Source organism: Colletotrichum aenigma (genome assembly GCF_013390185.1).
Source record: "Colletotrichum aenigma strain Cg56 chromosome Unknown KSG_Cg56_contig07, whole genome shotgun sequence".
NCBI classification, from domain to species: Eukaryota; Fungi; Ascomycota; class Sordariomycetes; order Glomerellales; family Glomerellaceae; genus Colletotrichum; species Colletotrichum aenigma.
Window position 1 is genome coordinate 1,076,279 of NW_023500913.1, and position 13,418 is coordinate 1,089,696.

The 13,418-nt window shown below is 51.1% G+C and overlaps 5 protein-coding genes across 5 annotated transcripts; 1 reads left to right on the forward strand and 4 right to left on the reverse strand.

Moving 5' to 3' along the window:
* Nucleotides 1–215: 215 nt before the first annotated feature.
* CGCA056_v010558 (putative oxidoreductase) lies at nt 216–1,365 on the reverse strand (the record flags this gene model as incomplete). The annotated part of the gene is made up of 4 exons (XM_037325805.1): nt 216–446; nt 503–571; nt 625–1,230; nt 1,285–1,365. 4 exons carry the CDS (start codon nt 1,363–1,365, stop codon nt 216–218), a joined length of 987 nt encoding a protein of 328 aa, XP_037175464.1.
* A 720-nt stretch (nt 1,366–2,085) lies between these two features.
* Nucleotides 2,086–2,906, reverse strand: CGCA056_v010559 (putative peptidoglycan-N-acetylglucosamine deacetylase; the record flags this gene model as incomplete). The annotated part of the gene is made up of 2 exons (XM_037325806.1): nt 2,086–2,159; nt 2,213–2,906. The coding sequence occupies 2 exons, from the start codon at nt 2,904–2,906 to the stop codon at nt 2,086–2,088; spliced, it is 768 nt and encodes a 255-aa protein (XP_037174967.1).
* A 2,096-nt stretch (nt 2,907–5,002) lies between these two features.
* On the reverse strand, nt 5,003–6,051 carry CGCA056_v010560 (uncharacterized protein; the record flags this gene model as incomplete). Its single annotated transcript, XM_037325807.1, has 2 exons — nt 5,003–5,736; nt 5,814–6,051. 2 exons carry the CDS (start codon nt 6,049–6,051, stop codon nt 5,003–5,005), a joined length of 972 nt encoding a protein of 323 aa, XP_037175479.1.
* Nucleotides 6,052–8,351: 2,300 nt separating this feature from the next.
* On the reverse strand, nt 8,352–8,616 carry CGCA056_v010561 (uncharacterized protein; the record flags this gene model as incomplete). Its single annotated transcript, XM_037325808.1, has 2 exons — nt 8,352–8,494; nt 8,559–8,616. The coding sequence occupies 2 exons, from the start codon at nt 8,614–8,616 to the stop codon at nt 8,352–8,354; spliced, it is 201 nt and encodes a 66-aa protein (XP_037175478.1).
* A 2,668-nt stretch (nt 8,617–11,284) lies between these two features.
* Nucleotides 11,285–12,832, forward strand: CGCA056_v010562 (uncharacterized protein; the record flags this gene model as incomplete). Its single annotated transcript, XM_037325809.1, has 1 exon — nt 11,285–12,832. The coding sequence occupies one exon, from the start codon at nt 11,285–11,287 to the stop codon at nt 12,830–12,832; it is 1,548 nt and encodes a 515-aa protein (XP_037175481.1).
* Nucleotides 12,833–13,418: the final 586 nt, after the last annotated feature.

Consider the following 13,418-nt stretch of genomic DNA (forward strand, 5'->3'; position numbering starts at 1 on the left):
CTCGCTCCATTGTAGGCCTCAAAGTCTGATATCAAAACTCCCATGCAAATAGTCCTCACGTACCAGGGTCGTGAATATCATAATGTAAATGGCGTGATTTTTAGATAAGAGAGGCATCTTCCCAATGAAAGTTAATCAGCATAACTTTCGGAGCGTGTCTTTGTACCAACGAAGAGCAGCTGATCGATTTTCAACACTGCACGTGAATATCTTGCTCAAAGACCATACAACATGGTTTCTGCCTCACACCAGTCCCAGAACTTCCTTGCCAATGAACTTTCGCTGCCTGGAGACGATTGAAACCCATCGGAAATATCATCGGGGATACACCCAAAACGGCCCCATGGAACGATGTATGACCCGTTCTTTTCATTCGTCACCTTGGGGGAGCAAGCTGCGAAGAGCTCGCTGTAAGCCCCGAATTTTGACGGCTTGAAAACGACGCTCTACGTAGGTCGGCATGAGATGAGAACTCTTGATGTTCAAGTGCTCTGATACGTACCATTATTTTGCCCATTGCAGCTGGTGCATGTCTCTGCAGCTCTGTCTTTACAAGACCTGGATTGACGCTCTGGGTATTATGAGTCGCAAGACCTTGCTCGAAAGGGTGTGACGTCCGCTTACCACTGAGATGATCCCATCATTCTCCGTCTTGTTTGCAAGTTCCTTTGCCAAGAATACAACACCCACTTTGCTTTGCATGTAATCACCCATTGAGTCGCCCAGCTCTTCTGGTGCGTCATTGGCAGCATTCCAAATGACGCCACCTTTCGGGGCTCCGAGTGAAATCATGCTGGCGATCCACACAACTCTCACACTGCCCTTAGCGACTCCTTGCATTGCAGCTGTATCACGCAATATCTCTTGCAAGCATTTGGTCAAGAGGAAGGGGCCTAGAGCATTTGTACCCATTTGCAGTTCATGGCCTTGGGCGCTCCTGCTGTCCTTGGGAGGCATCATGACGCCTGCATTGTGAACAAGAACGTCAAGTCTCGTTTCCTTCGCGAGAAAAGAATCTGCTGCTGGCTTGATTGTTGTCAGATCCGAGAGGTCGAGCACTAGCGACTCGAGACGTCCTTGACTCGACGGGTAAAGCGATTTGAGTTCCTTGATAGCTGTGGCAATCTTAGACGCGGATCTTGTGGCGATGTAGATAGTTGCATTGGCGGCATAGAGGATCTTGCAGAGTTCGAAGCCAATGCCGGAAACTCCTCCGGTGATGAAAAAGACCTAGCGATGTTAGTTGAGGGAGTAAAGTTGTGGCTATTGTGGGTGGGCGCTTACTCTGCCACTTTGGTCTGGCAACTCGTCTTCTGTAAATGTTGGCTTAGGTGGAAAGAGTTGGTTGAAGTTGCGTCCGGCCATGTTGATTGCAGTGTTGAGGGTTGGAAAAAAGTGTCTGATATGACGTTATTCAATTGATGCTGAAAGATGAGCAGTACGTACAAATGATTTTATTATTCGTAGGACTATGGATCAACGTATAAGTAGTCGATTCATCTTGTTCGATATATGTTGCGCGGCCTGGCGAGTCGGCGCGCACGATCTAACCAAGTATGGCGCCGCAACATGGCTTCAACATTGCTCGGTTCACAATGATCGGAAGTTCATTGAGACTGGCCCCATAATTACCGATCCTGCGGGACGGTTCTGCTCCGGCCTTGGCTTTCGCCGAAAAGTCGGGCGAAAAAGAGCTACTTCAGTTAAAAGCCGGCGCCGATCGGGTTTACGAGCATGTTCGTGCCCCAGTAAACCCGATCGCGAAATCCTTCGCGCTTGCACAGCCCAGGAATCGATAAACAGTAACAAAGGGGGGCACGAGCTGATTTCGACATCTTCAAAACAATGCGTGTTCATTAGTTCTTACTTTTACTGCGTTATTTGACCTGGTTATGGAGCACCGGCTTGGCAGCCGCGCGTCCGACCGGGCTGCTTTCACCATAGAAGGGAAGAAAGGTATGAAGGAGTCAGAGAGGCCACAAGACCAATCAATTTCTCAAGATTCGTATGTACAGGGAATCATGTATGTCCAAGAATTTTAACCCGCCCTCATGATTTGACCAAATGCATCAATCGTACTTGTATTTAGCAAGAGCTCGCGCCGTTACCGGTGAAGGACCCGGACTGGTACGCTCCGCTGGCGTCGTCGAGGCACTCGGCTAAAATTTCCATCAGTACTATTCATCGATGCAGTAGATTATTTTTCACTTACCAACAGTAACCAGCTTGAGGTTGTTCTGCTTAGCCCAGTTGATCAACCAGGGCGTCAGGGTCTGCACCGTGGTGGCATAGGTCTCGTGCATGAGAGGGATGTGTCCGTTGCCGCTGGCGCCGGCGGCCGTGAACTTGGCCTCGCTCTGCGCAGGAGTCTGGTTATTCCAGTCGCCGCTGTCGACGTCATCCGTGATGACCTTGTAGCCGAGAGATCCCATGGTCGAGAGTACGGAGCCGCCGGTGGCCAGGTAGGGCGGGCGCATGTAGGCGGGCTTCTTGCCGATGATGTTGACCATGGCCTGCTCGAGCTTCTGCATCTCGGTGGTGAGCTGCGAGGAGCTCAGACTGCCGAAGTTGGAGGGGTGCGTCCAGGTGTGCGAGGCGATCTGGTGGCCGGAGTCGAAGGCCTTCTTGACGGCGGTCTTTTGGTTGTAGATGCAGCCGTACAGCGTGCCCGTCATGAAGAAGGTGGCCTTGGCGCCGCCGTTGTTGAGGATATCGACCAGCTGGGAGGTGTACTGGTACGGGCCATCGTCGTAGGCGAGGGCGAGGACGCCAGGCTTGGAGCACTTCTGGATTACGACGCCAGCGCTGGGGGCGCGCTTGATCAGGTCGAGGGGCGACTCGATGGGAATGGCCACAGCGCTGTTAGCCAGCAGAAGGGCGGTCACGGCGGACTCGAGGAAGTGCATGGTGAGCGATTGTGAATGTTGAAGTCAAGAGTAGTCGGAAGCGAAAGATCGAGACACCAGGCCTTGGAGAAGAGCAGGAGAATACAGGAGAGACCCGGCTTCGAGCTTGCCTCTATATATGCTTGTTTGGGTTGAGTCTTCAACAGACGACAGTGAGCCCACTTGGACCACTCCAATCTCGTCGATCCAGAGAATTAGAACGCGCGGGAGAAGCTCCTTTGTGGGGTTTTCGGAGCGACAACATGGGAATCGGCCGGGCGAGATCCCATTCGGGAGTTCGCTTCACGGCAACAGGAAAACCTTGCTTGTTCCAGGGGCTGAATACCACTGCAGCAGGCCGGCAGTGAGGGGCTCAAGGGGGTTGCGAGATGGTCGGATGGACTCGCATCGGGTTAAGTGCGATCATGGAGCAATCTAAGTGAGCCGGGGAAAGCACAGCGAGAACGGCATTGATTGAGCAGTCTCATTTAGGCTCTTTTCCAGGCCACCGGTGCTCAATCTGGAACGGAGGGTTCCGGTCAAAGGGAGATTTTGCGGGTATTGAGCTGGTGATGCGCCGGGATCGCCTGCAATGACCGGGGTCCGTCAGGGGGCACGGGGGCGGCTGTTTGGTGCAATATGACGGCTCTTCCAGCTTTGTTGCTGGAAACTCTGGACTTCTCCGCACGATAACCAGTCAACTGCCAGACTTTAAAGCTGGGTTAATGCCTCCTGCGCGGCTGAATCGGCATGCCGGCAGCGGGTGGCCAAGGGAGATCATCCGGAACCTGGAGAAGGCCAAATCCAGGCCACGACAAGTCAGTACCGTCGCGCGTCGTCTACCGGCTAAATAGAATGCTTCAAGCAACGTGACGTGCTAAATCCGGCGCTGGGACGGGAATGTTGTAGTGCTGCGGGGATGCGGAACTCAGCTGTCAGGGGTAGATGTTTGCGGTTAAGACGCTTACTCATCAACATGGTTCATCTCATCATCATCATTCAGTTGCTGGCTCAATCTTCTTCTTTCACGCTCTGATCAGAGCCCACTGTCAAGGGAGATCTCATCCGATTGTTTATGAGCTCCTAGAGTTTCTACACATTGTGCTCTGTCTTGAAATTGCAGTAACCTGGTTTGACCAGCAATCAGCCAACCATCTTATCGACATGTCTTTTCTGGGGTGATTAGGCGCGCCCTTTCGCTGTCATGACTGAGCCCAAAAGGGACGCGTCTCATTCCCCTCATTTTTTTTTTTTTGAGAGCAGAGAACTTACGGGCGCCAACGTCACCAATGTAGCAAACCAGAAATCAATTTCACCACCTCCTCGCCAACTTCTTTGTCACTTCTACTTAGTTTATCATGAACGTCGAATGTCAATGCGCCACAGTGACGTTCAAGACGCCGACCCTCGAGCCCATCGACGTGTACTGCTGCCACTGTTCTCAATGCCGCAGGCAATCATCCTCAGCATTCGGCACTTCCGCCATCTTCCCAGCCGAGGGCCTGTTTCCACTGTCCGATGAGCTCAAAGAAAAGTTGCATATCTGGACGCGACCGACCAAGAGCGGTGGACAGATGGATTGCTACCTGTGTCGCGTATGCGGGTGTCGCCTGTTCCACCGCATCCGCGACATAGATGGGACGTTGAGGCCGGCCGTCAGCATCAAAGGGGGCTCAGTTGTCGGCCTCAAGCTCGACAAGGGAAAGCATATTTGGACGAATAGCGCTGTGGTGGACATACCCGAGCCGAATGAGAGCTGGCCTGAGTCGCCTTTTACGACCCCGGGTGAGCAACAGGTTCTTGGGAAGTGACGAGACATGGTTCAGCCACTGTGTTGCACAGGTGCTTGCCAGTGTCACGATTTTATTAAGCGAAGCTTGTCTTCAGTCGTTTCAATCCGTTTGAATGGCTTTTAGAGTTTCTTTTTGATATGGTGACAGGACCTTTGGTCGTCATTCGTTTGTGGTTAAAATATATGTACAGGTATTCAACACGGGCAAGAGAAGCAGAACTGTTTTACACAAAATGGCACCTCATGATCTTCACCTCCTGAACATGTGGCGTTATCAAGACAAGCCATCTCGTCTTTCTAAAGACATCTTTTGTCGATGCGTCTCTTATGCAGAGCGAGCGGATCGGAAGCGCTGGCCGATGCTCCGCTTGCTGCTCATCATCTTAACGCTCTCATCATAGTCGCTGGTACCGTTGTTGGGGTCAGCATCCTTGGCGTTCTCAGCACCACACTTGGAACCAGCATTGTACGCTCCATCAGGTCCATCAACGCCAGCGAACTCGCGCTTATCGTTGGCCTTGAGCATGTTCGTCGCGGCCTCGGGAAGCCAGCCGTTGATAAAGTCGCCGTGGGAGCAGTACGAGCTACCACATGCGAGCTCGAAGGGAGGCGTTCCGTTCCAGCCGTCGGGAAGAACCTTGCGGAGATCGTAGCGGATGGAGAAGCGCAGCTGGGGCATGCGCTTCATGTTCTCGGGGCAGCGGTTGGCGGGCTTGAAGCCGTCCTTCCAGTTCTGAGTGCCCGAGTAGGCGGACTCAAGGGTCTGCTCGTTGACGCAGTCGTGGAAGAGCAGGAGGGTTTGAAGGTGCGTGGAGCACGTCTTCGTGGGGAAGGCCGCAGCATCCTTCGTTTCGCCGTCGTCACCCTCGCAGAACCACTGGATACCGGCCAGCTCCTCAACATCGGCTTGAGATGTTGCTTTCGAGTTTCCGGCTACGGTCTTGTAGTTTTGGGGGATGGCTACTTCGGCATTCTCGATGGAAACGTAGTAGGCTGAGAAGCGGGAGAAAGGGACGGGAGTCATGCCCGTGTCGTTCTTGAAATAGAGGGTAGGAACCCCTTAGACATTGTTAGCAAATGCATTTCTTGAGAAGTTCAAAATTAAGCTACTATCGTAATTCTATAAAGGAACTTACAGTAAGAGGAATAATCGTTGGGGTTCTCGGCAGTTGAGCAGCCGGCCTGGAGCTCCGCAGAGGTGTTGGTGTTGAGCGTGACGGCATCTGAGCCAAAGAAGGTGTGCATATGACTCTTGTACTGGCCGGGAATAACCACCGGGTCGATGTTCTTTCTCATGAAGGGCTCGGCCACAGCAATTGTGTAGGCATTGGCGATGCCAGCACCGGCAAGTAGAAGGGAGGTAGCGGGATGCATATCGAAGAGTAAAACGAAGAAAGCAAAAGGAACGAACGAACAACTCGAGGAGTTTCGAGGAAGGGTACTGATGGAGGGAAAAGGAATGACTGGCTCAGCAAACAAAACTTCGAGCAATTAGACAGGCTGACGGCTTCCTATAAACCTTTAACTCGACTAGATAGGGCGGACTCGACGTTTGTTCATCCCATAATCGACTACATCGCAAATGCCCCGCCGGTATCTCATCGATCCTGGTAGGTTCTGCAGGGGGTAGGCGCACCGTTCTGCGGGCTCGGGCAGCTGAAACACGTTGTCAACTTGGCGGGTTTTCCGCCCAGCGAATGAACGGTAGTTGTGTATGGCTTCGGGGCCAGGATAGGGTTGGCGTAGGCGCTGCATGCCCTGCACTGTAATCTTGATTGAAACGGCTTAGACAGGGAGAGCCGGCTTGCTGTGTGCCGTAATCTAGGCCTTCGGGCCAACACCTGCGGAGTCGTTCACCAAGAGTTTGCATCAACGGGCAAAGTAATTAGGCCGGGTCGTCGGACATTGGCCTTGTAAGAAATGGTGTTGCTGACTTCTTGGTAGACATTTTACAGTGTTAAACTCTTTGGTCCCCAATCGGGCAATTTATTGCTGACGACGACACCTGTCAGATTTCTGGGGCTTCCCCATCGTCGAGCTTGCCTTCTGGATGCTCGTCAACGGCGGTGACTTTACCAAGAGGGTCGTCATCGGCTGATGATTGGCATCAAAATTTCACGAAGCCATGCTCGATGGAATCTCTTCCAGAGTCTTCGTACGCAAAGACTCTCAAAATGTTGGGAGAGATGACTGGTCAATCCGCGATCGCTGTCGTTGCGATTGCAGATCAACTCCAGAATGGTCAGTGCAGCGCCCCTTTTGGGAGATCAAGGACCGTCCCCTGTAACACGAAAGCGAGGACCTCACCTGAGCAAAATTCTGCCTTCAGGCCTTTCCTCCTATTTCACTGCAATTCTCCCATGATCTTAAAATCTTAACATAACTTTGTATAGGCGAGCTCAACTGGGCCTTGGTCAGATGTTCATGAATTCATGAGGATTAGGCTGTTAGAGCCGTTCGGTCTTGATTGCACCCAGGGCTGGTTTCTACCCTGACTGAGGCCAATTTTGATCTATCGCGTACCGCTGCTACGTGAGTCCTGTTCTCGCATTCATAAGGTAGGCAGAAATGTTGGTACACGCAGTTGGTGGGGGCTGGATACCACTGGGGTGGGTATGAGTGACGTCGAAAGTCCCCGTGTCTGCCGGGCAAGGGCACCTTCCCCTAACTCACATCGATGAGAAACCAAACGCGGAGAGAATGCGTGAAAGTACCTAGTCCAATGACTACAACGCAACAGTCAGCGATTACACATTTTCTGTGAAAGATTTCCCGGGCGTACTGCTTTCTCTGACACTTGACAGCTCGGATTCTCAATCACCATAGCTGGGATCACCCGGTCGGTAATCGGCATGACGTAGAAACCCACCTCATGTCCGCATACATAATTATAGCAGACAAAGCCTAAGTTGTAGTATAATCCAAACCATTCGCTTCTCTTTTCTCGGAGTTACGTCTACGGGAATTTGTGGGAATGCACATCTTGCTTGAATCACATCAGGAATCCCCGCCTGCAAGTTATGAGTCTTCGACAATACACCGACCAGTATCATTAAATCGGCAACGAAGGACCGGAGACTCAGGCCAGGAATTGGTATCAATAATATGGTTGTAGATGATCTGGAGATCTATTTCTTTACAGCTTAGACACGTACGTGACCAGGTGACTACAGACAGGTTAGCAAGCCACCACATCGCTCATTATGTCAGTACATGTAGCGTCGTTGATATCGAATAGACGCAAGTGAAATATAGGTCGCCATATTAATACAGGGGAAATGAATTCAAGAAATCAGTCCAAGCTCGTAACATCAAGCTTGGCCTCTTATATAGGGTCCCCGTGAGAACAGCTAAAATATTCCGCGGTGATTCTGTTTGGGGAACTTTCCGGCGAGATCGTTTCAGATTCACGGGGCATGCTTCTCGATCAACTTAGATGAAAACCTTGGATTACATGGCTCACTGGAGGAACTAAACTAGTTGTAGGACAAAACGTTTAAGGATCGGCCTGGAGAATAGAAGTTGGCATGACATCAGCCACAAGGTGCCTCGTTGAAGTATGGTGCATTGAATGAGGAAGCAAGAACTTTTCTCGGACGAAGCTAACTTTTCAAGACAATCTTCTCGTTGATTATTGAATGGTAAGGAGAGTTATGAATGAAGAGAGTGACGATTCATCGGCCGCATTGACCAGCAACGAATTGACGTGACAGCTCGTTCGGCGGGATATTTAGTCCACACCGGCCGTCGGCACCGCAAACTCCACTGAATTGTCCGTTTGTGCAAGCTTGTCCTTTGACGCTCTTGGCTTGAGGTGCTAATTGAAGGCAATTCCTGTCAACTATGTTCTACCAATGTAGGCGTATGGTAACATGACTTACTCGCAAGGACGCTAAGCGTAGAGCAAAGGACCAAAAGAGTGGCGTTGAGGACCCTCATGTTTGGACACTCGTTGAAAGTCAGGACTCAGATCAGTGTGGATAAAGGAGAGTGTAAGAAGGAAAAGTCGGCTAAGGAGTGGCGCCGTAAGAGAAAAGATAGGGAGGTCGAATAATTTGTGCTCGGGACTTAAAGAATGGAAGACTGGCGATTAGTTCAAAACATGGAGTATTTTTGAGGGTGGTCTTCTCGCCTTTTATGGACAAAGATGCCCAGGCACCCAAAAGATTTAACCTTACATCGTAGCTGTCTTCCCGCCCGGAATCTATCCCGGTGTTTCCCACATTCCTCGAGACGGTGCAGTCTGTGACGCCAGAAGTTTGGATGGCATCACTGTTGACACAGCGCACATCAGGTGAAACCTCCTTAGCAAACGAGTCAGGCATCCCCCGCGTCACGCAGCCCTACGATTTTCGAAATGGAATGATGTACAGCGTGATCGTCATTCGAGAAACAAAACAGCTGCTCAATAGTTGTTCATGCTTACGATGCCCTGCCGTTTGCCATTGGCTTACTTACGGTAAATAACATTGCACCCTCAAGATACAACTAGCTTGGCAGTTTGAAGATTGTTTGTTGTTCGATACGCGACTTCAAATAGACCTCGTCGTGCTATACTGAAGCATGTAAGTCCCGTTAGTCATGGTTTATGAAACGACTGGAAAAGAAACATGATAGACTTGTGGTGAGATCCGCTGCGATAGCGGGCAATGCCATGTATTGACCTGTGCGGTCGGTTGATTATTGGCATCCTAAGTCAGTCACTTCTTTTTCGAAGGCAAGGTGCGGAGTAGTTTAATAGACCACCACTTGTGCGTCGAAAATAGCACAGCAAAGTAACCCCTCGACGGATCTCAACGGCTTCACATCGTGCGCCAGAGTCTCAGCAAGCAAAGAGGAAGTCCTCCGATAGTCAGCATTGCGCATTTTGAAGTAATCCATTTTATTTTGGCTTCAACCGCTCAATGAGAACCGAATACTAATGCTTGTAAGATGCTCTGTGACATTTAGACTTAGGACGGAAACGTATGTCGGATGCGTCCCAAGCCCGGTGCATCGCGATCCAACGCCGGCACATTCAAGACAAAAGCCGTCTAAAAGACTTTTGCTGCTTCTCGAGCTTCTACTTCGAATGACACCTGTAAGATGTCGAAGCGGAGAGGCACCCTTACACGCTCACTACCCAAGTCACATTGCGCACCAGTTGCGGGACAGAAGCTCAGCTGCTCAAGAGATGAAGGACCAACATCGCTGCGACCGTCAGCTCTAGCAGCACTTGATAGTACGCTGAGATCAACAGGTGATTCTGTAAGGATAAAGACATGGAAGACTGTCGGGGACGGATTGCGCCTTTGAGATACATGTGGGCCAGCTCAGAGGTAGGCCCTGGCCTTGCGGGAGATCCCGGAACTGGCCAGCACCAATGTGGTAGGCCCGAGCTGCGAGAAGCTCAACACTCGAGGTCAGCGAGATAGTGCCTCTCACCTTGACGTCAAAGACAGACACATATAATGTCTTGACGTTGTTGTTCCTCGGCGAGATGTAGACGGGTTGGCCCTCAATGAGCTTGCCTTCGCCGTCCGTCTCAATGGTTCTATCGGGTCATCTTTTTTTAATGACGCCAAAGATGTTGTCCAAAGCGTTTTGGAGCTTCCCATGCCTGCTGCAGGTGAGACTCAGCAAGTGAGACGGCGGCGAAAGGCACTTGGGGAATGTTGCGGGGCACGGCTCCAGCATGGGATGGATCACGAGCCATGCGGCCAGAGTGACAACAGTCAAAGATAGTGGTGACGTTTTTGGTGCGATTGGTCGTGAGGCGCAACAAGCATTCCAGCTCCACATCCAGAATAACGTTGAAGGAAGAGGCCGCATCAAGCGGCATGGTTTCGAAGCAGGAGGTACATTGGTACGAGGAACTGATAATGCCATTATTGGTGCTCGGCGGAGCTAGCTTCTTTGTCGACGCCTGCGGCCTGGTTTATTGATATCCTCTTCGACGATCCCGCCGTGGCCCAGATAGTAGAGGAAAAAAATGTCGTTTGGCCGCGAGACTTTTACGATGCGTTCCCACTCCCCGTGGATGCCTGCTCGGGTAGCAACATCACCACACAGCATGGAGATATCGAAACCCTGTTCGCTGAGAACAAATGCCATAGTCCCGACATCATCAAGCGGGCTGCGGAGCCCCCCGAACGGGCTGGCGATCAACAGAGCGCGCCTTGCTGCAGTTATCTTCAATACATGCCAGGGGCTAGCGGAAGAAATCGGACTGCGGAGCTTCCGGCGGACGAGACTTTTGACACATCTTGAAGAGGCGATCTCAAAGTACGAAGAGGCGCTCGAGACGCCCTTCACACAAGCAAACCAAAGCGTGAGGGCTTCCTGCCTGTACAGTATGGCACAGCTTCGACACCAACGGTATGAAATAACAGGAGAGGTGGCTCATTTGGACATGGCCGTTGAGCAGGGGAGGTTGGCTGTGACAACTCTGGCGGATTCTCATCCAGAACTGGCTAGAGCTCACTCCAACTTGGGTAGCTCACTCCAAGACCGAGCAACAGAAACGGGGAGGCTTGACGACATCGACTCGGCTCTCGACAGCTTCAGAACTGGATGCCACCTTCAATCTGGCGAGCCGATCGTAAGAATCAATTGCGCGCATCGTGCAATGGGCATTCTAGCCGAACTGAATGATTGGGCTGAGGCTGAGAGGATAGCAGATGTTGCTGTCAGTCTCATACCACGAGCCTGCTCGCGAAAGCTTAGCCAAGATGATCAAGTGCACGCTCTTCGAAACATTTCTGAGGTATCTGCAGACGCCTGTTCAATCTTATTACGGTTAGGAAAGGTTGAAAAGGCCTTGCAGCATATCGAGTACGGCCGTGGCCTGGTTCTTGGTTATCTCATTGATGAGCAGAGCGATCTGTCGGACCTGAGAATGCGAGACGTCTCCTTGGCGCAGGAATACGAATGCCTGCGCACCAGGGCTTCTAGTGCAAGCACCGACTTGGAACCTATATATCAAGAGATGGACGTCTGTGAATCGAAGATTCGTCAGATTGAAGGCTTCGAAAGGTTTTTGCTGCCGCCCTCTCTGGGGGAATTGCAAGATGCCGCTTGTGAAGGTCCAATAGTTGTCGTTAACACGTCCAGGTTTGGAGCAGACGCTATCATCATCACTAAACATTGCTTCAAGGCTGTGGCGCTTCCCAAAATGTCATCCAATTGGAGGATTAGGGGCGCTGGACATGGAACGGAAGAGCAGAGGGGTCAGCGAGACATCAAACCAGAACGTGCTCCAAGATTGAACGATATGACACTGGAGTGGCTGTGGTCTGCTTGCGTCCATCCCATTCTCAAGCACATCATGAAAGACCTCGACCAAAAGCCGAGTGCTACGGACCTGCCCCGTATTTGGTGGATTGGTGCTGGATCTGCTAGCAGCTTTCCGTTTCATGCGGCCACAAGTTCCAACGCGGAAGCTCCTGGCAGCACTCTCGACGTGACTATTTCGTCGTACACGTCGACCATCAAGGCTCTGCAGAACGCTCGAAATCGCGCTTTGAGGGGACAGGAACAGGACCGCGTCGATCCATACAACCTTTGGGTGGTCACTATGCCCAGCACGCCCGGTGTGACGCCTCTTCCTGGCGTAACACGTGAGCTTCAAGCGATCAAGGCTGCCGTAGATGGCACATACAACATCACGGAACCTGAAAAGCCCAACGCCCGTCAAGTTTTGGATGGTATGCAAGACGCGCAGATTGTGCACTTCGCGTGTCACGGCACCTCTAATCCTCTCGATCCATTGCAGAGTCACTTGTTACTGCAAACTTCCGATCAAAACTTGGACAAGCTTACGGTCAAGTCGCTCATGGCCGCAAAGGTTCAAACGCGGGCTTGGATCGCTTACTTATCCGCATGTTCAACAGCTGAAGTGAGCGCGTCCAACCTGAAGAACGAGGGTCTGCACGCAACAAGCGCCTTCCAAGCTGCTGGATTCGGTCATGTGATTGGCTCCATGTGGCCAGTCAGCGATGAGGTTTCCATCGAAGTTGCCCAACTCTTTTATGAGTTCTTGAGCAAATCCAAATCCGAGGTTGTCTCGCCGAACAGGCTGGTTGCAGGGGCTTTGAGGAACGCTGTAATTGAGGTTCGTAAGCGCCATCCTGACAATGCCGATGTCTGGGTGCCGTACATACACTATGGCGCATGAAAGGTACCAGGGTCTATAACTGCAGTCCGCATCGAAAATGATCATTTCAGAAATGTCTCTTTTAATTAGAAGAACCACATGGTGGTGAGGCTTTAGCAATCACGCCTACTTACTTAGCTTAGTTCAACATTCAATACAGAACATTATCAGAAGAGGTCCAGAATCCAGACCAGAGTAACAACGATGTGAATTGGTCTAGCCTCCGATTTTGAAAAGTTCCCAACTGTACGCTTTGGGCTGTTCCTCCATCACGAGAAGCTTGCAGGCTGTCGAATCAGACCGGAAGGATGTACAGCCAGACTAATCACTCTTGGCAGCATAAGATAGGGTATCAATCAAATGACGCTAGCTCATTCTAGGCTTTGAACAACATCTTTCACTCATTGTTCTGCTCTCTTCACGTTGACAGGGTTTAAATGGAAACGCTGGATCATGGGATTCTATGGTGGAAGGGAGACTCTTTTTGTTGGGAATGTATATGTGATCATCCAATGTGAGCATCGGTATCAATAGAGAATGCAAACTTTCTCCTGTCCTTGCTAAAAAATATATACACGTGGACAAACAGCCACGAAACGCATCGATC